The sequence below is a fragment of the Hyaena hyaena genome, unplaced genomic scaffold (genome assembly GCF_003009895.1).
Source record: "Hyaena hyaena isolate Hyena2069 unplaced genomic scaffold, ASM300989v1 scaffold_385, whole genome shotgun sequence".
Lineage (NCBI taxonomy): Eukaryota > Metazoa > Chordata > Mammalia > Carnivora > Hyaenidae > Hyaena > Hyaena hyaena.
The window spans coordinates 407,711-429,311 of record NW_024081022.1 but is presented as its reverse complement, the minus strand read 5'-3'; the positions used below and the strand labels follow the sequence as shown (position 1 = coordinate 429,311).

The window sequence follows — 21,601 nt, the reverse complement described above, 5'->3', positions numbered from 1 at the left end:
GGTCTTCCCCTTACTCTCTCACCAACGGTAAACTTGGAACAAAACCCTTAAAAGCAGCAAGAGTCCCCGTCCCGTTCCGCGGCTCCCTGTGGGGAGGGGGGTCAGGACCGCGCGCCGTGCGGCCCGGGCTGAGCAAGGAGAGAGCACCACAGAGGGACCCCGCTCCTCCCCCTCCCTGTGAGGACAGGGAGGGAGGGGTGGGGAAAGGAACGGCTGAATAAAGTGTATGAATAATAAATACAACTAGCAAATGAATAAATACAATTATTACATGATTGAATAATAAGAACAAACAAGAGGAAGGGAGGGGGAGAGAAAAAATGCCTCTGAGGAATCAGCCGCGTGGGCATCTGGGCTGGCACGTTAAACGGGGACGTGCCAACCGTCCCTTCGCCTCAAGGGGGACACCACTGGGGCAGGGGCACTGGGAGGAGGCTGCTCCCGGTTTACAAAGACAGTTGACCCACAGGGACGGAGGGTGCAGAGGACGTGACAGGAGACAGGTGTTCCCACGGCGGGCGGGGGGGAGGGGGACGGGCCGCAGCCGCAGTGGTGGTGGGCTCCCCACGCCCGGGGCCGAGGCGTCTGTTGACAGCAGCGGAGGCACGGGTGACGGGGAGACAGAAGTCACCCCCAGCAGCCGGCTCCTGCGGGGTCAAGGGCCGGGAAACAGAGACATCTAGTCGCTTGGCAGTGGTGGCGGGACGAGGACTTGTGCTCCGTGCAGCGGGGCCTGGGTCTGAGCCTGCACCCCGGCAGGAGCATCCCGGGGAGCACCCTCCTCGGAGGCCCTGGACCCACTCTACTTGGCAGTGAGGACATACAGCGCCTGGCACAGTGTCTCGAACATGGAAGGCGCTCAGTACACTTGACGGACGGACGGGTGAATGGATTAGAGGATGTCGGGCAGGCTGCGGGGGCCGAGCTGAGGACAGAGGCCATCTCCTGGGGCGGGGTTCCCACAGGGCCACGTCTCAGGTCCCCTTGGCCTTCCCCAAGGGGCATCTGCCCTCAGGCTCACACTGCCGCACCCAAGAGCTTACCCAAGGGTTTCACATGTTGGCAGAGAGCTGGGGGCCCCGGGGGTCAGCTGGCTCGGGCACTGACGGCCTGGGCAACTGAGCTGTCCCTGGCATCTTGGCCAGGAGCCCTGAGGAGGACAGGCGTTCATTTCCTGAGCCCTTACGCCCAGGAGAGCCGTCGCCAGCTGCCCGTTGAGGCAGAGACGGTTGGGAGGCGGAGAGGGGGCGGCCCCGGAGTCCTAGTCGCCGGGCACCTCCTCCGGGGGGGGGACCCAGCAAGGACACCTGGGAGCGCCCTGCCCGGGACAGGCTGGCGTGGAGGGTTCGCACAGGCGGGGCGGGCAGGCGGGAGGTGGAAGCCCACGGGCCCCGGGCCAGCAGAGGGCCGGCTCGGACAGGCACCAGCGGGGAGGCCGGGGAGCCTGCTGAACGTCGAGCAGAGCGAGCCAGGAGGGTGGCTGGAGAGTCAGGGGACAGGGGCAGAGGGCTCCGCTGGTGAGTCAGGGCAATGGCCACGCTGGAGGTCACGGCTGCTGCCTGCAGGGGCGCGTGCAGCAGCGGCTCCCACAGCGCCGGCCTCCCGCTGAGCCGAGCTGCTGTGCCGGGGGCTGGGCCCCGCACGCCCCGGGCCATGTCCCTGTCGTGCTGCACCAAGTGCTGCTCCATGGTGCCCCCACTGCTGCCCGGACTGGGCTCGGAGCGTTTCCGCTGCAGGACAGAGTTCTTGCCTAGAAATCGTCCCAGGAGAGAGAGACTGAAGATGGGGAAAGAGTCCAAGGTGAAGGTTGGGTATCAAAGAAGAGGATAATAAAATGGACTCAAAGGATGGCAGCCCGGGCAGGGAGGGGGAGGAGAGGGCAGAGATGGGGGGTGGGGTGGAGGTTGGGAGGCAGGGGTGGAGAGAGAGGGCCGGGGGTGGGAGTATATCTCCGAGGGGGAGAGTCGGGGAGGAAGAACTCTGGGCCTGGAGACGTGGGACCGTCTCTCCAGTGGCAGGGGCCACAGTGCTGAAGGCCTCCAGGGGCATTTGCGAGGAACGGCCCGGGCTGCGGCCCTTTGCGGGGGAGGGGGGCGGGGACGCAGCCAGCACCCAGGGCAGAGCGGGTTGACCAGCCTCACCGATGCGGCGCAGCCGGTCCACAGCCACAGTCTCGAAGGCCCGGCGCATCATGGGGAACTCCTCCAGCACGGCGTTGAAGTGGTCCACGCTGAGCGAGTAGAGGCGGCAGTAGGTGTCGGCTCGCACGCTGGCCGTGCGCCGGCCCCGCGTCAGCAGACAGATCTCTGTCCAAGTGGGGGAGAGACCCTCAGAACCGCGGTCCCCAGAATGCCCTCTGGCCGGGCCTGCAGCGGCTGACCCGGCTTCCGCAGGCTCCTCCCCTCCCGTGCCAAGGCCCCGAGACGCCCCAGGCGTAGTCTCCCTGCACCCCTCTCTCCAGATTAAAGTTGGCACATGGGGGGTCATGCTAGCTCCCAGTTATTCCACTCATTTTAATTCCCTGCCATCTCCCCTGCTCTGGTCCAAGGGGCAGGCCTGGGGCAGTGCCCTCTGTGTACCTGCCCCTTCCACTCCTTTGCGTGAAGTCCAAGGGCAACCCGGAAGGAGAAAAGCAGTGCCAAAGGGCAAAGGGCATCCACTGCCACAGACTTGGTCCCAAGACTCGCTCTCCCCCGCCCCCCGGGGAACCCCACCAGGCAGCGATCAAACTCAAGCCCCTAGAACAGCATGGCTTTATTCCTGTCTTTCCTTCATCTCATAGGATCCTCAGACTTCACGTTAAGGGTCTTAGAAGGCCCAGGCGCCCAGTGTCTTGCTCCCCACTATGCTCTGGAATCTCTTAGGAAGCTATTTAAAGTCACAGATCTCCAGGCCCAGGCCCAGAGATTCTGGCTCAGGACACCCAGGCAAGGGCTGGAAATCTTTGACTCTGTACACAGCCAGGCAGGAACACTGCTCCAGGGGAGCAATCACTGTCCCCTGCCCCAGCACCCCCCGGCCCCTGAGGCCTGCTGACCCCCGAAGTAGGACCCATCGGTGAGGCGGGTGTCCCGGGCGCCACGCGCCAGCACGCTGAGCAGCCCGTGCTGGATGAAGTACATCTTCCGGCCCACGGAGCCCTCGCGCACCACCAGGTCCCCCGGCTGGAAGACCTCAAAGTGCAGCTTGGTGAGCACAGCCGTGACGAAGCTGGGGTCGGCATGGGCGAAGAGCGGCATGTGGGCCACCAGGCCCCGGCAGGTGAAGTTAATGATCTCCTGGGCAGGGGAGGGGCCTGTCAGGCAGGCTGTCACCCCTGCCCCGAAGTGCCCCCATCGAGCTCATCTGTCTCTAGAGCCCCCTCCCCTGGGGTTATAATCTCCCAAAGGACGGGGATGCTTCAGAGGGTCTGGGACCATCCCTGAGCTCCTGCCTCCAGAGCTCCCCTGGAAGCCCCCCACAGGGCCGTGCCCCAAAACAGAGATGCCCGCAGGGCCTCGCTGTGGATGCTTCACCCCAATAAGGCCTTCAGGAAAGACCCTAGTCCCTAAAAGCCCCCCCAGGGCCTGGCCTCTCACGAGACCGCCCCCCTGCAGGCCCCACTCCCTATAGGTGCACCTGCTGACCAGTAGCCTGCACCCCAGATGGCACCCCGGAAGCACGGCCCTTGCCCAGCCCCCGCAGGGCCCAGCCCCGTCCCACCTCCCGAAGCGGCTCGCTCAGCTCGCCCAGGATGCTCTCCTCGTCGAACATCTTGCCCTGGTAGCGGTGCTCGTAGTATTCGTGGATGCGCTGCCGCGTCTCGGCGGGCAGCTTGTGGAAGGACATGTACTGCTCCACCTGCTTGTACTGGAGGCCCAGCCGACGGCCAGGGGCGACGGGGCGCGGAGGTGCGTGTGGGCAGGAAGCGGGGTGGGGGTAGAGGAGGAAAGGGCACAGACACAGGCCAGACCCGGGGGGTGAGGCATGGAGACGGGGGGTGCACAGGGCCACAGGACACGTGGATGACAGTGGATGCAGGGAGGACACAGCACAGTGACGGGAGAGTCCAGACACGGGCAGAGGAGGGGTCCGAGGACAGGGACATAGGTCCAAACAAGGGAAGAGTTACACACACGGGCATGGGGCAAACGGCCACAGGGCGGGGAAGGACACAGAGACCCAATAGGGGCATGGGCATGAGCATAGGCCTCAAGCTGAGCTGCCCAGTCCCCACCCCCGCGCCCCCAGGCCCACGCCTTCCTGCCCCTGCTCACCTTCTCCTGGTACTGACGTCGGGAAGAGTCCAGCGACTGGATGAGGGCGGTGGCGTGGCCGATGAACATGGCGTAGCACGTGGCACCCACGATCATGCTGAGCATGGTGAGCCAGACATCGGGCATGCCGACCGGAGCCTGCTGCCCGTAGCCGATGCACAGCATGTGGCTCATGGCCTTGAACAGGGCGTGGGAATACTGGCGTCCCCACGAGTGGTTCTGGAGGGCAGAGTGTACTGCACAGCTGGGCGCAGCCTCCGCGCACCACTGGCCCCCTTCCCTCTCCTGCGGCCCTCCTGTGCGGCCCTCTCTGCCGCGCGCTGGCCTCCCGGGAGGCACGTGAGTTTGGATCCGGGGCCCCGTCTCTGCCCTGGCTTCCTGCCCTGCTGCTCCCTCCGACACAAAAGCGCTTCCTCTACGTGGCCTCCCCCCTGCTCGTCCCTGCTGCGGACCCTTGTGCCCGGGAGGGCGCAGCAGGCAGAGCCGCGGGAGCCCTCACCGCCATGCCGTTGACGGAGACCCAGCAGTCGTGCGGGAAGCCCTGCAGCAGGGGCACCAGGAACTGCAGGCAGCCGTCCCAGTGGCACAGCAGCAGCATCATCCCGATGAGGTTGCAGATGCGCACCACCGCGCTCGCCAGGTCGTAGGTCATGTGGAAGATCTGAGGAGTCCGGGGAGCGGCTGCTGTGGGCAGGACCCCTCCCCGCTGGCCCTCCTCTACTCCTGGCCTTGCCAGTCCTCTCCTTGAGCTTCTCTCCAGCCCCGGGCCCCACAGAGTTTAAAATCCCCTATCATCCACTCGCACAGGGCTTTAGAGCACGCACACACAGCTAATCCAAAGTCGGCCGCGTGACCACTACTCTCTCGCTTAACGGAGAGGACACTGACGCCGGTTACGTGCCCAGAACCACACAGCGTCCCAGCAGAAGCTCAGAAAAAATCTACCGCCCAAGCTGCCCGGGCTGCGCCCACGAGAAGACAAGAAAGAGGGCATTTCCCGGCGCCACGTTCTCAGGGCACGTGTGCCAGGGTGCGTGCCAACAGCCCCTCCCCCTCCAGTAACACTCAGATAACCGACTGACAACTTACTACGTCCCAGGCACTGTTCTAGGAGGTATTAAGTTACAGGCATTATTTCCTTTAATCCTTATAATACACCTCATCATGTGTAAGTATATTTAACATTTTGATCTTATAGAAGGGGAAAACCAAGCCTCCGACAGTTAATAGCAAAGCTGGGATATGATCACAGGCAAAGAGACGGCAGAGCCCACACTCTGAGCCCCCAGACCCTGCTCCCCAACACTGGAACTCCAGTTCCTCCCATTTCCTCCTTCCAGGGTCCAGCTAACCTGCAAGCACTCCTCCAGCCGCTGTGCTCCACCCTCCTCACCTCTGGGCGGGGGTGGGTGGTACCCCCTGAACCTTCATCCTGAACCTGCTTCTGACCCGCCCGCTTTGGAGAGAGCCCACCCAGCTGCATCACCCCGTGAAGTCACCAGGAGCCCCACCCATAGCGCCGTCCCGGAGGGGTCTGTGAGCCCCCCTGCCCACCTCCCCGCCCCACCTCCTCCCACTGGTGTATGTAGCGGATGAGGCGGGAGAGGCGGAGCAGCCGCAGCAGGCTGAGGATCTTGGTGAAACGCACGATGCGCAGCGCCCGAGCTGTCTTGTAGACCTCGGCGTCCAGCCGCGGCTCCAGCTCCACCACCAGGAAGATGTAATCCACCGGGATGGAGGAGATCAGGTCGACCAGGAACCAGGTGCGCAGATAGCGTGACCGGATGGCTTGAGGGGCCAGCAGGATTTCGGCACCCTCCTCTACCACGATGCCTGTGCGGAAGTTGAGCACCAGATCCAACAGGAAGAAAGTGTCAGAGAGAACATTGAAGACGATCCAAGGCGGGGAGTTCTCCTCCTTGAAGAAGGTGATGCCCACGGGCAGCACAATGAGGTTCCCCACCATCAGCAGGAGCATGATCAGGTCCCAGTAAAACCTAAGTGGGGGTGGGATGGGGGGTAAGGCCAGGATGACACTTTGCCGGCCGCCAGACAAACAGCAGGTAGTCTGACACAGCAAGAGTGGGCAAGGAGACCGAATAGTCGAATGGCCATTTATAGCCGGTGGGAGTGTAAACTGGGACCACCATTTGGGAATGTAGTTTGGTATTATCTAGTAAAGCTAAACATTTGCATTCCCTGCAACCCACCGATTCCACTAAGAGCATACACACGCTCAAAGGAAATATGTGCTCCAGGAGATACATACAAAAATGTTTGTAGCAGCATTAGATCTGGAAATAACCCAAATGTCCATCAGTAGAAAAACACAGATAAATTAGACAAACACAGTAGAGAAATAGACTGTGATGTACTCATGCCCTAGAATAACACACAACCCTGAAACCACCCAATGGCAGCTACATGCTGAATCCTGCAAACTTAATGTTGAGCAAAACAAGAAATAAAAGGATACACAGCGGATGAGTTCACTTGTACGAAGTTCAAAAACACGTAAGACTAAACTGCATTATTTAGCAATTCACAGAAAAATGTTAAAACTATAAAAAAAGGAAATGAGTGCCACAAAAGTTAGAATAGTAGGTTGGGGAAAGGACTGTGAGAGCAGCAAGGATGCTTCTGGCTGCCAGCAACCTAGTCTCTCCTGACCTGGAGGGTTGTTACAGGGGTGTGTGCTTGGTAATTACGTATACATATGCACATATATGTACATATATATGTACGTATACATGCACAAGCATTTGGGATATATATGCAATATGATATATTATCATATACTATACTATGTAGATGCCTGCTATACTCACGTATCTACTCTATGCATATATCATCACTGTATGTTATATATATACATATATACATACATATATCTGCTTAGTTTGTATAATAAATGTGTAATATCATGTACATGATTTATGTCACTATTATTAAATTTTTAAAAATTTTTTAATGTTTTATTTATTTCTAGGAGAGAGAGAGACAGCGTGAGCAGGGTAGGGTCAGAGAGAGAGGGAGACACAGAATTGGAAACAGGCTCCAGGCTCTGAGCTGCTGTCAGCACAGAGCCCGACGCGGGGCTTGAACCCATGAACTGTGAGATCATGACCTAAGTGAAAGTCGGACGCTTAAGCGACTAAGCCATCCAGGCGCCCCTCTATGATTGAATATTTTTAAAGTAAAAAAAAAGAGGGAGAGAGAGAGAGAAAGTACCCTGTGCTAACCTCCCCAGAGTGTTGAAAACACACACACTGAGACAATGGATAGGAGAGTGCCGTACAAGCACCAGTTGGTTTTATGACTCACCCACCTTTTGTTCCCAGATTTCTGAAGAGGTGGCTGCTTCTGTCTCCAGCTCTCTGCCCATTCCTAGTCTAGGGCTTCACGCCCTCCCCACCCCACCCCTCCTTCCCTTTCCAACACAGCTGGCCCATAGTTCCTGGTTCTCTGCTGGGATCCGCTCATCTGTGTCGGGGGTGGAGTGGGGGGGTGGTCTGTGCTGCCTCCCATCTGAACTGAGCCTTTTAGGGACGCTCTACCCCCCTCCACAGCCCCTCAGACAGGGCTGTACACAGAGAAGCTTCATGGGAGACCCTGAGGCAGTGAGGCTTAAAGCTCTGCACTCCTTTCCTTCCCTAATCTCCCTGTGCCTACTAGCGCTCTGGCCAACCCCAGCAAGGGCATTGGCAGGGGAGAGCCACACTGCTGCGGTGGGAGTGTGGAACGAAGAGGTCAGGAGGAAGCTAGTGAAGCCTTCATGCAGAGAAGTCTGGGGTACCATTAGCTATGATGGTTTTGATTCTGGGACACACCTAATTGCAGCATCAACCCTGGACCCAGCCCTTTCTGACTCTGACTACAAAATCAATCTTTTCAGCTTCTAAAAGCACAGGGGTCCCCAAAGCCAGGTTTCCAGGAAGCCCCTCAGACTGTGTGCTTTCCATCAACAACAAATCCTTGACCCCCTCTTCCTCTTCCTCCTGGGCCACTGGAGAGTCCTGTACTGTGTGCTGAGAGGAGAGGAGAGGAGAGGGGAGGGGAGGGGAGAGGAGGGGAGGAGAGGGGAGGAGAGGGGAGGGGAGGGGAGGGGAATGGAGGGGAGGGGAGGAGAGGGGAGGGCGCGCCCAGCCATGGAGCATCTTCACAGCCTGACTCACAGGCAGTCACAAGCTTAGCGGGTGATGCAGTAGAGAAGACAGAGAAGCAGCGTTATAATACACAGCTTCTGGGGACACACCTGCAGGTGAAATGGGGGGGGTCACAGGAGGCCAGAACGGGCGCGCTGCTGGGGGGGGAATGAGGCAGCGAAGGGGGGGGGAAGGAACAATGGGAGAAAGAGGGACACTTAGGGAGTATGCGTATCCGCGGACTCGAGTGAAGTCCGGTCCCCAGCTGCGTTTCCAGGCTCCCCATTCACACCCCGTCCTTCCTGTTCGTTTGGCTCCCCGCCTGAGGTGCTCTGGACGCATCGTTGCCGCATCCAGCAGCTGTCCTTCACGTCCCCCAAGGACAGAGCTGGTCTCCTCCCCTAGCGACCTTGATGTAGAGGCACAGCCCGACGGGGACTGTGAAACGGCCCCTCCTCCGCCCTCGGTCCCTCTGACGGGCACCCGGGAGGGCGCCCCTGCGTTGCCGCCTCGGTCGCCGGGAGTCCCGGCCCTGCCCCGCGGCACCCCGCCTTCAGCACCAGGGACAGCGGCCGGGGCCGCCGCGGGGACCCCCGGCCCGCCCGCGCGCGCCCCTGCTCCTCGCGGCAGGCGGCCCTGACGGACCCGCAGGTGCTGGCCGTGGAAGACAGCGGCTCGGTCTCTCCCTCGGCTGGAGCCCGAGCCTCGAACACGGCACACTTTCCCAGATCCCCAGCCGGCGGGACTGCGGGAGGCAGCCGTCCCTAAATCCAGAGGTCCCTGCGGTCCGGGCGGGGTGCCGGGTTCCTGAAACGGGAAACCCAGGTCTCTGGTGTCTGCTCCGGTGCCAACTCACCGAACACCTCCGAGATCCCTCGCCCAAGAAGTCCCAGGCTAGGCGGGGGGACTGGTTCTGCTGCCCCGCCAGGACCCCAAGGCCGCAAGTGAAGAGTCCGTGGAGGGTGGGCGCGCCCCGCCCCCGCGTCGTGGCCCACGGGGGTGGGATGTGCCCCCCGCCCTCCTCGCTGGGCCCCCAGTACCGGAAGTCGCTGTAGGGGTGGATGATCCAGGCCCCCGCTGACTTGACCCGCTCCTGCTCGATTTCCACTGCTTTGTGGCTGCCGAACACGCGAAGGGAGAACTTGTTGACCGTGGGCTGGAGCAGAGTCCCCAGCTGCCTCCTCTTGGGCTCGGGCGCGGCCCCGGCCCCGGGCGGCGGTCCTGAGGCCGCGGTCACAGGCGCCGGGGCGGCCGGAGGCGCCGCCTCCAGCCCGGGGGTCGCCGGCTCGCCGGCTCCCGTCGTCGGCCGCTGCTCTGCCTCCATGACGTCCGTTAGCTCACACGCTCGGCGACCCAGACGCTGGCGCGGCCGTCCGGGACGCCGGCCCCTCCCGGAGCAGGGCCCGGCGCAGCCCGGCGGGCTCGCAGCTGCCGGCGCGCGGGGCGGAGGGGGCGTGTGCGCCAGACTCGCAGGCGGGAGGCCGGCGGCGGGTGTGCGGCGCCCCCTGGCGGGAGCCTCCCCGGGAGGGGGCGGGGCCCACGAAGCCCGCCTCCCGGGAGGACTCCGGAGCGGGCGTGGCCTGGCAGGTGGGGGCGGTCCTCCAAGTAAGGAGGAGGAGGCGGGGAAACGCTGCCGGATGCGCGAAAGGGGAGTGGCCTGGTGCTGAGCTCTCAGCCAATGAGCGCGAGGGAGGCGGAGCCGTCCGCGAATGGCGGGAAAAGCGGACGCTGGTTGTGGCTCCCCGGGACTCTGAGGGCGAGGAACTGGGGACCAAAGAAGAAGTAGGGAACGGTCATTCCAATTCACGGACTTCCTGCATTTCCCTTTCTTCCTCTCAGCACTTTCCTAGTCATACTCCTTTCTTCTCGTCTTGTCCATATTCCTCCCTCTGGTATCTCATTTCCAAATTCATCCTGCTGACCTTCAGCAAGAGTGACTGCGGATACAAAGATGAATACGGAAGTCCTGCTATAGAGGCAAGCTTGGCTGTGCCCGTATGCAGACAGAGCAGGGAGAAGTGCAGTGCTGTGTGATGGTAAGCGCTGTAAGTTCCCAAACGTCTCAAATCCTTCCCCTCCTCGTCATTTCTTATTGCCACTGCTTTATTTCAACCTTCAGCATTTTTCCACTTAGATTATTCCAGAAGCCTCTAAAAGGGGCCCTATACGCTCTCAGGCCAATTGTCTGTGCCAGAGTTACCTTCCTAAGTTTGGAATCTAACATGTCCTTCAAACCTCCCCATCTTCTGTAAGGTTACATTTAAGCTTCTTAGAATGACCTACGAGGCCCTGCAAAATTTGGACCTAATTTCAAGAGGCTCTCTTATGATAGTTCCTCTCTTGAAAGCCGAGGCTCCAATCTTGCTGAAAGGCTTTGTTCTGCCTTGTCTCCAGCCCTCTGCAAATACTTTCTCTGCCCGGTGTTCTCCTCTAATACCCTTTCCAACAGTTGGTTCACAGGGTGTCTCCTCTAGGAAACCTAGAAACACACTTTCGAGTCTCCTTTCCCCAACTAGAGTCTAATCCGGAGCTTTCCTTCTCCTTCTCCTTCAAGTTTATTTATTTTGAGACAGAGCGCTGCGTGCACGTGCAAGCGGGGAAAGGGCAGAGAGGGAGACACAGAATCCCAAGCAGGCTCCACGTTATCAGTGCAGGGCCTGACTTGGGGCTCAGGCTCACCAACGGTGGGATCATGACCTGAGCTGAGATCAAGAGTCCGATGCTTAACCGACTGAGCCATCCAGGCGCTAGTCCAGAGTTTTCTTACGGTGTTCATAGAAGCTCTTGTCACGAGGCTAGTGTTCGTTTCTCTCCCATTAGGCTGTGGGGCTCTGAAGAACAGGAGGCTTGCGCCCTGCACATGCCGTGGGCACTCGGTAAATACTTGCGGAATGAATGCATGATCCGGGAAGGTGTTCGTGGAAGAGGAAGGGAATTTTCCCACTCTTTCCTTCCAACCCCTTCATTACCCTTCCTCTTCTATTTTAGGGAACCTTTCCGAAACCACTTCTGGCTAGCCGATCTAACCTTCATCTAACTACCCTCCATCCCAGCTCCCCGCTGATATGTGCTGACTTTAATACAGTTACTCTCAAGTTATTTTTTCCTTTCCCTTTTTATGTCTCATTTCCTTCCATCATGCCTCTAACTCTGTCCAGTTTGTCTCAAGTCTCCTGTTTCCTCTTCCCCTCCCCCCTTTTCCAATTCAGTTGATTTACACTTCCCCGTAGTACGTGTCGGTTCGGAACACACTGTGACTTCCCCTCTTTCAGCCCCTGATGCTCCATCCCTCCTTTTCTCAAGCCCGCCCTCCGCGGCCATACCTCCTGACCCACACGTGCGTACCTTTCGCTCGGGACAAAAGGGGGCCGCCCCTCCTTGCTGCGGTGAGGGAGCCGGACTTTCTAAAGAACTGGGTGTTTACTGGGTGTGCTGGACAATCAGACCTCACCACCTCGTCTCAAAAGCTGTGCGAAGCGGCGACACTCCATAAATGACAACTTCAGGTCCCTTTAAAACCTCCAAACCTCACAAAGTACGCCGCAGAAGTGTCACGAAGACGGCGCCAGACCGAGGAAGGAGCGGGGCGGCGAGGCGGCGCGGCAGGACGGAGCGCGCCCGGCCGCCGGAGCCCCCGCGCCCCCGCGCCCCCGCGCCCCCGCGCCCCCGCGCCCCCGCGCCCCGGGCGCTCCCATCGCCGCGCCCGCCAGCTGCGCGAGGACGCGGCGGCGTGCGCGCCCTGGGGGCGGGGCCCGGGGCGGCTGGGCGGGGGCGCGGGACGTGCGTGCGTGCGTGCGTGCGTGCGCGCTCGCGGTGGCGGCGGCGGATCGGAGAGGCCAGAGCCGGAGACCGAGCTGGGATCGGGCCCCGGGCGGGGGCGGTGCGAGCGGCGCCGAGCTGACCCTGGGGGCGGGGACGGAGCCGGGGCGGGCGGGACTGGAGCGGAGCCCGGGAACGAGGCGGGAGGTCCCAGGGTCTCGGGTCGGGGGGGGGGGGTGGAGCCGCACTTCGTCGCCGCGGGGGTGCCGGGACTCCGGCCGCAGTGCCGCCGCCATCACGGACTTCCTGTGGGACAAGCGCACGGGCCTCGCCGCCAGAACGGTGAGCGCGCGGGCTGGCGGGCCGCGGGGCCGCGCGGGAAGATGGCGACCGCGGGGCGGGCGGGGGTAGCCCTGGGCTGGGGGCACGGCGGCGGGGCGAGAGGAGGGGAGGCGGGGAGGGACCTGCGGAGCGGCGGCGGGGAGGGCGCGGGAGCGGAGGTGCGAGACGAGCGTGTGCCTGGGACGGACCCGGGAGACCTCCGGCGAACTGGGGAGGGGCCGCAGTAGGGGCAGGGGTGATGGAGCAGGGAGGGGAGCGGCTCCCGAGAGGAGAAAGAGCCGAATGCCAACGTTGGAGCAGGGCTGGGGAGCAGGAAGCCACGGCCGTGTCACTGGGAGGGGGTGGAGAGAGTTGGACTCCCGGAGTTCGTTCTGGATTTTCTGAGCGAGAAAGGAAGGGGAAAGGCTTACAAGTTGAGGAAGGTAAACGGCAGATGGCTTTGGGTGGGGAGGGACGTGAGAAACTTTGGTGGCAGTTCGCTGTGTGCCGAGAGGAAGTTTGTGCGGCTGTGCCGAAGAGCGGGGGTTACCTGGGAGGGGACTCCGGGGCTTGCATCTCTGCCACGGGCCTCCTAGACCTGGACCGCGTCGGGTATCACCCTCCTCCTCAGTTTGAGGAGGTTGGGAAGTAGAAGCCCAGAATGAAAGCCAGATGTTGGAATCATTAAGCTTTTCCACACCTACCCCCACCCCCCAGACTTCTGGCCCTGGCCCTGTTTAATTTTATTTTGCTCTCATACTTTTATCTTCCTGGATTGTGACAGTGATTTCTCTCTTGATTTTTTTTTCCTTTAAGGAAAAAAAGCATTTGTGCACCATGCCACTCCGATTCCAATAACTGACTGGAAGGGGGCCAGCTTTTAGCCAAGCAGGGCTGATATTAATTAGAAACCGGTTACTCTGTACTTCCTAAGCACAGGCGAGGAGGGGCCAAATGGGAATCGGACTGCGGCCTGGGTCCTTCTGTATTAAAAACTTTGGACAGGGATCTGGCCAGTGATGATGGCCAGTGAGAGTTGATTAAGACAGTTCGAGGGGTCAGACCCAGGTCACTGGAGCTTGCTTATATTTGGTGTCTACCATCGTATACAGAGAGAGCAGGTACGCCGGGATTTCTGCCGGGTTTCTGCCCACTGGACACAGAATGGTCTAGTTGGGGAGATAAAGATACACTGTTAACAGTTGCGAGCGTCTGATCACTATACTAAGAAGTTACCCCGGTGAGATGTGAGGAACTGCAGGCGCTGATGGAGCTTAGCTCCGGCCAAGGGTGATCCGTGGCAGCCTCCGTCCATAACACGGTCTCCTGTGGAATGAGCTGTGGCCCAGACCTGAGGATCTTCATGGAACCGAGTTTGAGGAGAGTCCGTAGAGCAATGAGAGGAAGGGGGTGGGGGCGAGGGGTAGGTTGCTAGAGTTTTCCACCGGAGCTGGTAGGTGATGTGTGCTCCTTGGAGGAGGCCTTGTAAGCATGCGGGACCCAAGGAAGCTGCGGGAAGGCAAAAGAGGGAGAAGTAACAGCAGAAGGCAGCTTCGCGTCTCCAGAGCAGCCGGTCCTCGGCGGGGAGCTCACAAAACTCAGAACTTTCCCCGCTATTTGTCTTTCTCCTTTCCTTCCAGATGCCTCATCCACGAAGGTACCATTCCTCAGAGCGCGGCAGCCGGGGGAGTTACCACGAACACTATCGCAGCCGAAAGCATAAGCGGCGAAGAAGCCGCTCCTGGTCGAGTAGCAGTGACCGGACCCGGCGGCGCCGGCGGGAAGACAGCTACCATGTCCGCTCCCGGAGGTGAGGCCGCAGGAGGGAAGCTCCTGCTCAGGGTCGCTCACCCGTTTACTTGTTTAGCAGATTTACTGGTTCCGCGCTGAGCGGCCCGGGAAAGGGGCTGCTCGGGATCGGTACCAGACGAGCCATTTGCGCTGTGGTGCTCGGTGCGGTCCCGGAGGACGGGTGTGAGGGGCGAGGCGGCATCTGGCGGGTCTGGCCGGAGCGGGGCAGAGTGTGTAACTCCGGGAGAGCAAGGGCGAGTGTCCTGGGCAAAGGGAAAGGGAGTGTGAACAGCCAGGGTCTAGAGACAGCTAACGGCCTCACAGACAAGACCGTTGGGGCCGCGCGGTTTTAGTAACTTCAGCGTATTCAGCGGGGGGGGCGGGTTAGGGATAGTTTGGAGCAAAATCGGATGTCAGTCAGGAACGGCTCAGGAAAGAAAGAAATGGCTCTTTGTTCCGTCTGTTATGTCATCGGTGGCGGGGGGGGGGGGGGGGGGGGTGTGTGTGTAAAGGGAGGGGTTCTGCCAGTGTGCCTTCCAAGGTCTTGGTGGCTGGCGTGCGGGAGTCGGGGGTCCTCGTGCTCTTGGTGATTTCACCCCTCTGGTCCCCGGGCCTCAGAATGACCCCGAGGGTCTGAGGGCAGTTCTTCAGGCACCGCCCTTGGTCCTTGCTGAGGGAGGACCCCAGCCTGCCGCGGGGCCCGGAGCGTGGCCTGAACAGACGCACCTAACGGGTATCTGTCGTCCAACAGCAGCTACGATGACCGATCGTCGGACCGGAGGGTGTACGACCGGCGGTACTGCGGCAGCTACAGGCGCAACGACTACAGCCGGGACCGGGCCGCCGCGTGCTACGAGCCCGACTGCCGCCACTCCTGCGAGCACCGCCGGGAGGACGGCAGCTACCGCAGCAGCCGCAGGAAGCACCGGCGGCGGAGGCGGCGCAGCCGGACGTTCAGCCGCTCGTCTTCGGTGAGTGCCCGGCCAGGCCCTCCCTCTCCCCCATCCTGTCGGCCCCCCGGGACCCTGGTAAGTGCAGAGTACCCTCGTTCTCAGCGGAGCCCGGGGGCGCGGGCACCGAGGTGGGCGCTGAGTCTCGGCTCTCTCGGAAGCTCTCCAGCTCGCGGAGGGCCCTGCAGTCTGCTTTGGAGACAGATGGGCGCGGGGCGTTTGGACCCGGTGCCTTCCGCGGCGTGCTGGGCTTGTGATGGGGACAGCTTCTCTGTCCCAGACGCCGTTACTCTCTAGGGGAGACCTTGCTTGTGAATTGCCTCTTCCCCCCAAGCTCTGGGCTCCATGGCCCCCGCAGCAGGTGGGCTCGGGTGGGGGCAAAGGGAGACCGGTGCCTGCCTGGAAGGGCCCTGTGTGGAGCATGGGGTCGCGGGTGACACTGGCAGCGACCCCACTTCTCTGCTCTGCCCGTTCCTCTCCCTGTTCCCGTTTTGGGTTTGGGGACTTGGGATTATGCGCCGCTCTCTCTTCTCACCCCGATCCGCCTTACTGCATCTGACGTGTTCCCTTCCACTGTCCCCCGTCATCGTCTGTCCCCCCTGGCTGGGCGCCTGTGACCGGTGACCCCTCCACCACCCACCCCGCCTCCCTCCGGCCCCCGCTCCGGCACCTGGCTTGCTCCGACCCCCCCCGCCCCCCGACAGCAGCACAGCAGCCGGAGAGCCAAGAGTGTAGAGGACGACGCTGAGGGCCACCTCATCTACCACGTCGGGGACTGGCTACAAGAGCGATGTACAAGCCAAATCGTAACAATCCTATAGCCTGTAATGGTCCCATAGCCACCCTCACGTCCCGAGCCAACCCAAGTCACAGCCTCTTGCCTTTCCTCAGTGGTGTTGTTTATCTGGGTGGTTTGAGTTGCTGTTGAGAATTGACCTCTGCTGTCCACTCCCAGCCCCTGGGTTAAAGGTGGTGGGAATCACACAGGGCGTTCTTCCCCTGTGACCATCTGTATCTGTTCCCCTTCCTTCATCTCCTCACCCCAGGTTGCTGTGTCCTGTCTTCCAACGCAGCTCATTCCCCGCCTTCTCTCCCTCCCTCTCCCCGACCCTGCTCTTTTTCATTTCAGATGAAATTGTCAGCACTTTGGGCGAGGGGACCTTCGGCCGAGTTGTCCAGTGTGTCGACCATCGCAGGTAACTATAGCCCTTGTTTGGTACTTCTTAGGCGTGGAGAGGTGCTGAGGGTCAGTCTGGGGGTATTTTTGCTGATTAGCCAAAGGTAGGATTTCTTAATCCCCGGACACCCCATTCCTTCTGAGAGGTTCTTGACCCAGCAAAAACCTTTTCTGGCCGCCAACAGGGGTGGGGCCCGAGTCGCCTTGAAGATCATTAAGAATGTGGAAAAGTACAAGGAAGCAGCTCGACTTGAAATCAACGTCCTGGAGAAAATCAACGAGAAGGACCCTGACAATAAGAAGTAAGTGGCAGAGGGGCATGTGGGGGTCCGAGAGGCTCCACTTATGTGCAGGAAAACCCAGGTGAGGCAGGCAGGGGGTTCTCGGCCTTCTCCTCCTTCGTCTTTCTATCGTCATCTTAGACTAGAAGGACATTAGGGCAGGAAGAGAGGGCGTGTGACATCGTCAAGTCTGATGCCCATGGCTTCAGGGCTTCAGGGCTTTAGATTGCTCTGTGCTTTGGCCCCAGTCCAGGACGGCCTCTCTAGAGCTGTGCCCTGGAAATGGCCCTGATATTGAGAATCAACCTTTTTAGTGAAAAATCACTTGAGCTCATTAATACCCAGAACCGTGTAGCTGAGGCCACAGACGTTTACATGTGATATTTGCGTCCATGCGCCTTCTGTAAGCCAAATGGGAACGAGGGCAGTAAGGAAACGACCAGCATAAACACGGACCCGCTGGCGGCTGATGGTGGATGGATCTCAGGAGTGGGAGCCGGGGTCAGGGTTTAGGAATGACAGTTCAGGGTCCACATCGGAGACCGCACCCAGCAGCTCTTCGGGAAATGGAATTTTTGTCACTGTTTAAAATGATGCAGGAAAAAGGTTTAAAGCTTGGGTCTGCCAGAAAGGCCATTCGCCATTCGAAATGAAGTCTGTTGGTCCTGTTAGCTGGCAGGTTTTTACACGCCCATGTGGAGTCAGCAGACCTGAGCCCCTCGTTGGGAGGGTGGTGGGCAGGTAGGAGCTCATAGGACAACCCCCGCCCCCCGCCCTCGTCTCTTCTCAGCCTCTGTGTCCAGATGTTTGACTGGTTTGACTACCATGGCCACATGTGTATCTCCTTTGAGCTTCTGGGCCTCAGCACCTTCGATTTCCTCAAAGACAACAACTACCTGCCCTACCCCGTCCACCACGTGCGCCACATGGCCTTCCAGCTGTGCCAGGCCGTCAAGTGTGAGTGCAGGGCCGAGGCGGACCCTGGGGCAGCCCTTCCCCTTCCCTATCAGTTTGTGGTGGTGAAGCCCCTAAACAGTCATCTCGATTATCTGCAGTTCTTTCAGTCACTGTCATGTTGACAACTCTGTGACCAGAGTCCTCACCGTCATTGAGGGGTCTTCTCCCACGTCCAGCTTAGCAGGGGCTGGAAGAGAGTCTTTGGAATCCAAGCATTTGATGATCTCTGTTGTCCTTCATTTCCCTTTCTTGGGAAGTAGAAGTCGGGCTGTAAGCACAAAGAGAGAGAAAGACTTCCCAGGCTAGAGGTTTACATTTGTCTGAGCTGAGATGCTGTTTGCAGCAAAGCAGGTGCAAACAAGGGGCCAGATGGGGACCCACACACAATACACGGTCCCGCTTGGGTCTTCCTAACTGCAGTTTCCCAGAGTTGAATTCACGGAACGTCACATAGGCACGTACGCCCAGAAACACGACTGCAGTGCGTCGCAAACTCTTTATACATCAGTTGAGAGTCCTGTTTGTTCCCTGATACTGCTAAGCATTGGGCTTCTTGGGCCAGGCATGTCATTAGGAAGTAGAGCAGAAAGCAGCCTAGTGATTCTGGACCTGCCTCCTCACCAGCTTTGAGCCAGGTGACCAAGCTTGGGGTCACGGGTGCCAGTGAGCGCTGGCCCGCTGGACCAACCCTGACCTGGCCTTCTCCCCTGCAGTCCTCCATGATAACAAGCTGACACACACGGACCTCAAGCCTGAAAATATTCTGTTTGTGAATTCAGACTATGAGCTCACCTACAACCTAGAGAAGGTAAGATGGACAGGCGGCTGTGCCACTTTCCGTTTGTCTCCTTCCTTTTACTTTCTCCCATATTGTCTCCCAGTCTGGCTCTGACTGGATAAGCCCAAGTTACAAAATAGAATGAAAAGGAGAGATTTCAGGGGCGCCTGGGAGGCTTAGTTAAGCATCTGACTTTGGCTCAGGTCATGATCTCACGGTTTGTGGGTTCGAGCCCTGCATTGGGTTATGTGCTGACAGCCCAGAGCCTGGGGCCTGCTTAGGATTCTGTGTCTCCCTCCCTCTCTCTCTCAAAAACAAACATTAAAAAAAAATTTTTTTTAAAGAGAGATTTAAGAAGTAATTTAGAACAGAACTTGGAAGGAGCCCAGAGAACTTTCCAGTAGAGAGCAAATGCTTTCAAGAGACTTGGTTGGGACTCTGTAGGAAAGCTCAGGCCTCTGGACCAGGACCTGGGAAGCGTCCAGATACACGGGCTTGCATGCTCTCCCACGATCCCACTCCTCAGTTACCTGCGGGGCATGGGGGAGCCGTAAAGCACATTCTCCAGCGTGTACGGGAGCAAGCGGGCGGTCAGGTTGCCTCCTCCCAGGCTCGAAAGCGCTCTAGAGAATAGCAGCAGGGCCCACCCTCCTGCTCTGCCCCTAGAAGCGAGACGAGCGCAGCGTGAAGAGCACGGCCGTGCGGGTGGTGGACTTCGGCAGCGCCACATTCGACCACGAGCACCACAGCACCATCGTCTCCACTCGCCACTACCGAGCACCAGAGGTCATCCTCGGTACGTGGGGGCGATGGGGGAACGCGGTCCTCCGAGGGCGGGGCCCCCTGAGCACTGTGACGCCTTGTTCTTCCCGTTCCCACCAGAGTTGGGCTGGTCACAGCCTTGTGATGTGTGGAGCATAGGCTGCATCATCTTCGAGTACTATGTCGGCTTCACCCTGTTCCAGGTAAGCGGTGGCGTGGCGTGGGTTCCCACCCGGCGTCTTCCTACCTGGGTTCCTTGTTTGCCGAGGACCCGGCCGCTCATTCCTCCCCGTTGCTAATCGTCCCGGAAGCTAGTCGTCAGCAGCCTGTTCTCAGTCCTGTACTCAGTTCTGTCTTTGTTTCCCAGACCCATGACAACAGGGAGCATCTGGCCATGATGGAAAGGATCTTGGGTCCTATCCCTTCCCGGATGATCCGAAAGACAAGGTGAACCTTGAGTCGGGGCTCGTGCAACCCTTTTCTTTTCTCTCCACAAAATTGGTTGATTTCACATCATTTTCTTTTTTTCTTTGACACCTTCCCTCCTCCCAGCTACTCTAAGATGGGGGAATAAGGGACGTACCCCCAACAAAAGGAAACCTCCTGATTCCTCATCCTCCCCTTCCCCTCTAGGAAGCAGAAATATTTCTATCGGGGCCGCCTGGATTGGGATGAGAACACGTCAGCTGGGCGCTATGTGCGGGAAAACTGCAAACCGCTGCGGGTGAGCCAGGCTGGGGGTAAACTGCCCACCAGCCAGAGGGCATTTCCTTCTTCAGGTGGTTTGCCCCTGGAATGCACTTCACAGGCAGAGGGTCAGGAAAGAAGGGGAGGGGCGCCTGGGTGGCTCAGTCCGTTGAATGTCCGACTTTGGCTCAGGTTATGATCTCACAGTTCGTGGGTTCGAGCCCCGCGTCGGACTCTGTGCTGACAGCTCGGAGCCTGGAGCCTGCTTTGAATTCTGTGTCTCCCTCTCTCTCTCTCTGCTCCTACCCCGGTCGTGCTGTCTGTCTCTCACACAAAAATAAAATAAGTATTAAAAAAAAAAAAAAGGAAAGAAGAGGAAAACTGGAAGAAGACCTCTTTGGTCAGTGGAAGAGAGATAAGAGGGAGTGGTTTTGTGGAGGGAGGGAGGGAGGGAGGGCAGACAGCCATGTAGTTCTCGAGCCGAACACAGGTCATAGCCGCGTCCTGGGTTCTGAGGTCAGACAGAAAAGATACACCACCTTAGAAGAGCTTACGTTGTACTGAGGAACTAAAGAAGATTCATGAAGTTGATGAGGATCCACACATAGAACTTTCAAAGTTTGAAGGAGTAACTGCTCGTGGGGAGGGAGGTTGAACAGTAGCACCAGCTTGCTGGGTGGCATGGTGTGCTCGTGGGAAGGTGGTGCTCATAACATACTCGTAAGGGCGGAGGCTTGGTCCTGAGGTGGAAAGTTAGGGCCTTGAAGAAAAAGGGCAGGAACCGTACGGCTCCGTGCCTCACCTTTTCCCTGCCCTCCCCCACCAGCGGTATCTGACCTCAGAGGCAGAGGACCACCACCAGCTCTTCGATCTGATTGAAAGCATGCTAGAGTATGAACCTGCTAAGCGGTTGACCTTGGGGGAAGCCCTTCAGCATCCTTTCTTCGCCCGCCTTCGGGCTGAGCCACCCAACACCAAGTTGTGGGACTCCAGTCGGGATATCAGTCGGTGACGATCAGGCCCTGGGCCCCCCTGCACGGCCTGCCGCGGTGGGTGTCCAGTCCAGGACACTGGTGCTTTTTTATACAAGAGAACAGAGCCGGAGCCTGCTCCTTCCTCCTGGCTCCCTGTACACCTGTGAATATGTGAAATAGTGTAAATACGGAAGAACTTGTACCTCCTGCTTCGTCCCGAGCCTTGTACAGAATGCTGTCCCTTCCCACACTCTCGCCGCCGTCACCTGCCCCCTTGGACGGGGCAGGACGAGCTGACCAGGTGGCATCTGCCCGTGTTTTATAAGGAATTTTGTACAGTCTTTGTGAAATAAAATGACGTGCTTCAATCCGACCCCCACCCCTGGAGTTCGAGGTCTGGGACGCTGGGCTGGAGGGATGAGAAGACCGCCCCCCCCTCCCCCCCCCGTCCCTTTCCGAGTGTGTGGACGCAGGGGGTGCCTCCCCCCGGGTCCCCCCGCCCTCGGCCGCCAGGGGCTCGGCCGGTGTATCGCGGGAGGGTCGCGGTGGCTGGGGCGTCCTTCTGGGCCAGAGCGGGGGCACCAGTCGGAGTGCTGAGGCGGAGGAGGGCCCGGGGCCTCCGGGTGCGGAGGGACTCCGGGTGCGGAAGCCCGTGCTCCGCCTCCAGCGGCTCCGGCCGCTTAGCGGGCCCGCCCTCCGGCGCGAGGGCCGCCGGGACCTGTAGTTCGTTGCCGGGGGGGGGGGGGCCGCGCGCGGGGGGGCG

At 59.7% G+C, this 21,601-nt stretch overlaps 2 protein-coding genes and 1 long non-coding RNA gene across 8 annotated transcripts; 2 read left to right on the top strand and 1 right to left on the bottom strand.

Annotated features, from left to right (window-relative positions):
- Positions 1-248: 248 nt before the first annotated feature.
- Positions 249-12,031, bottom strand: HCN3 (hyperpolarization activated cyclic nucleotide gated potassium channel 3). 3 transcript variants are annotated; one of them, XM_039251402.1, is made up of 9 exons: positions 11,747-12,031; positions 9,442-10,338; positions 5,824-6,253; positions 4,756-4,917; positions 4,257-4,475; positions 3,703-3,849; positions 3,038-3,278; positions 2,142-2,306; positions 249-1,750 (listed from the first exon to the last, which is right to left on the bottom strand). In XM_039251402.1, exons 2-9 carry the CDS (start codon positions 9,723-9,725, stop codon positions 1,053-1,055), a joined length of 2,346 nt encoding a protein of 781 aa, XP_039107333.1. In that variant the 5' UTR covers positions 9,726-10,338; positions 11,747-12,031; the 3' UTR covers positions 249-1,052. The 3 variants fall into 3 exon arrangements, with proteins under 3 accessions (XP_039107333.1, XP_039107334.1, XP_039107335.1); XM_039251403.1 differs by lacking the exon at positions 9,442-10,338; XM_039251404.1 differs by lacking the exons at positions 9,442-10,338; positions 11,747-12,031 and adding an exon at positions 9,258-9,403.
- Positions 10,329-11,500, top strand: LOC120244693. The gene is made up of 3 exons (XR_005531602.1): positions 10,329-10,437; positions 11,222-11,277; positions 11,390-11,500. It is a non-coding gene; the product is annotated as an uncharacterized LOC120244693 (long non-coding RNA).
- Positions 12,032-12,389: 358 nt separating the features above from the next.
- On the top strand, positions 12,390-21,211 carry CLK2 (CDC like kinase 2). Of its 4 annotated transcripts, none has more exons than XM_039251437.1 (13): positions 12,390-12,502; positions 14,122-14,291; positions 15,027-15,243; positions 15,930-16,014; positions 16,352-16,418; positions 16,585-16,701; positions 17,471-17,637; positions 18,351-18,445; positions 19,082-19,211; positions 19,298-19,380; positions 19,545-19,624; positions 19,811-19,901; positions 20,691-21,211. In XM_039251437.1, the coding sequence occupies exons 2-13, from the start codon at positions 14,122-14,124 to the stop codon at positions 20,874-20,876; spliced, it is 1,488 nt and encodes a 495-aa protein (XP_039107368.1). In that variant the 5' UTR covers positions 12,390-12,502; the 3' UTR covers positions 20,877-21,211. The 4 variants fall into 4 exon arrangements, with proteins under 4 accessions (XP_039107368.1, XP_039107367.1, XP_039107366.1 ...); XM_039251436.1 differs by having other exon boundaries at positions 15,927-16,014; XM_039251435.1 differs by having other exon boundaries at positions 15,024-15,243.
- Positions 21,212-21,601: the final 390 nt, after the last annotated feature.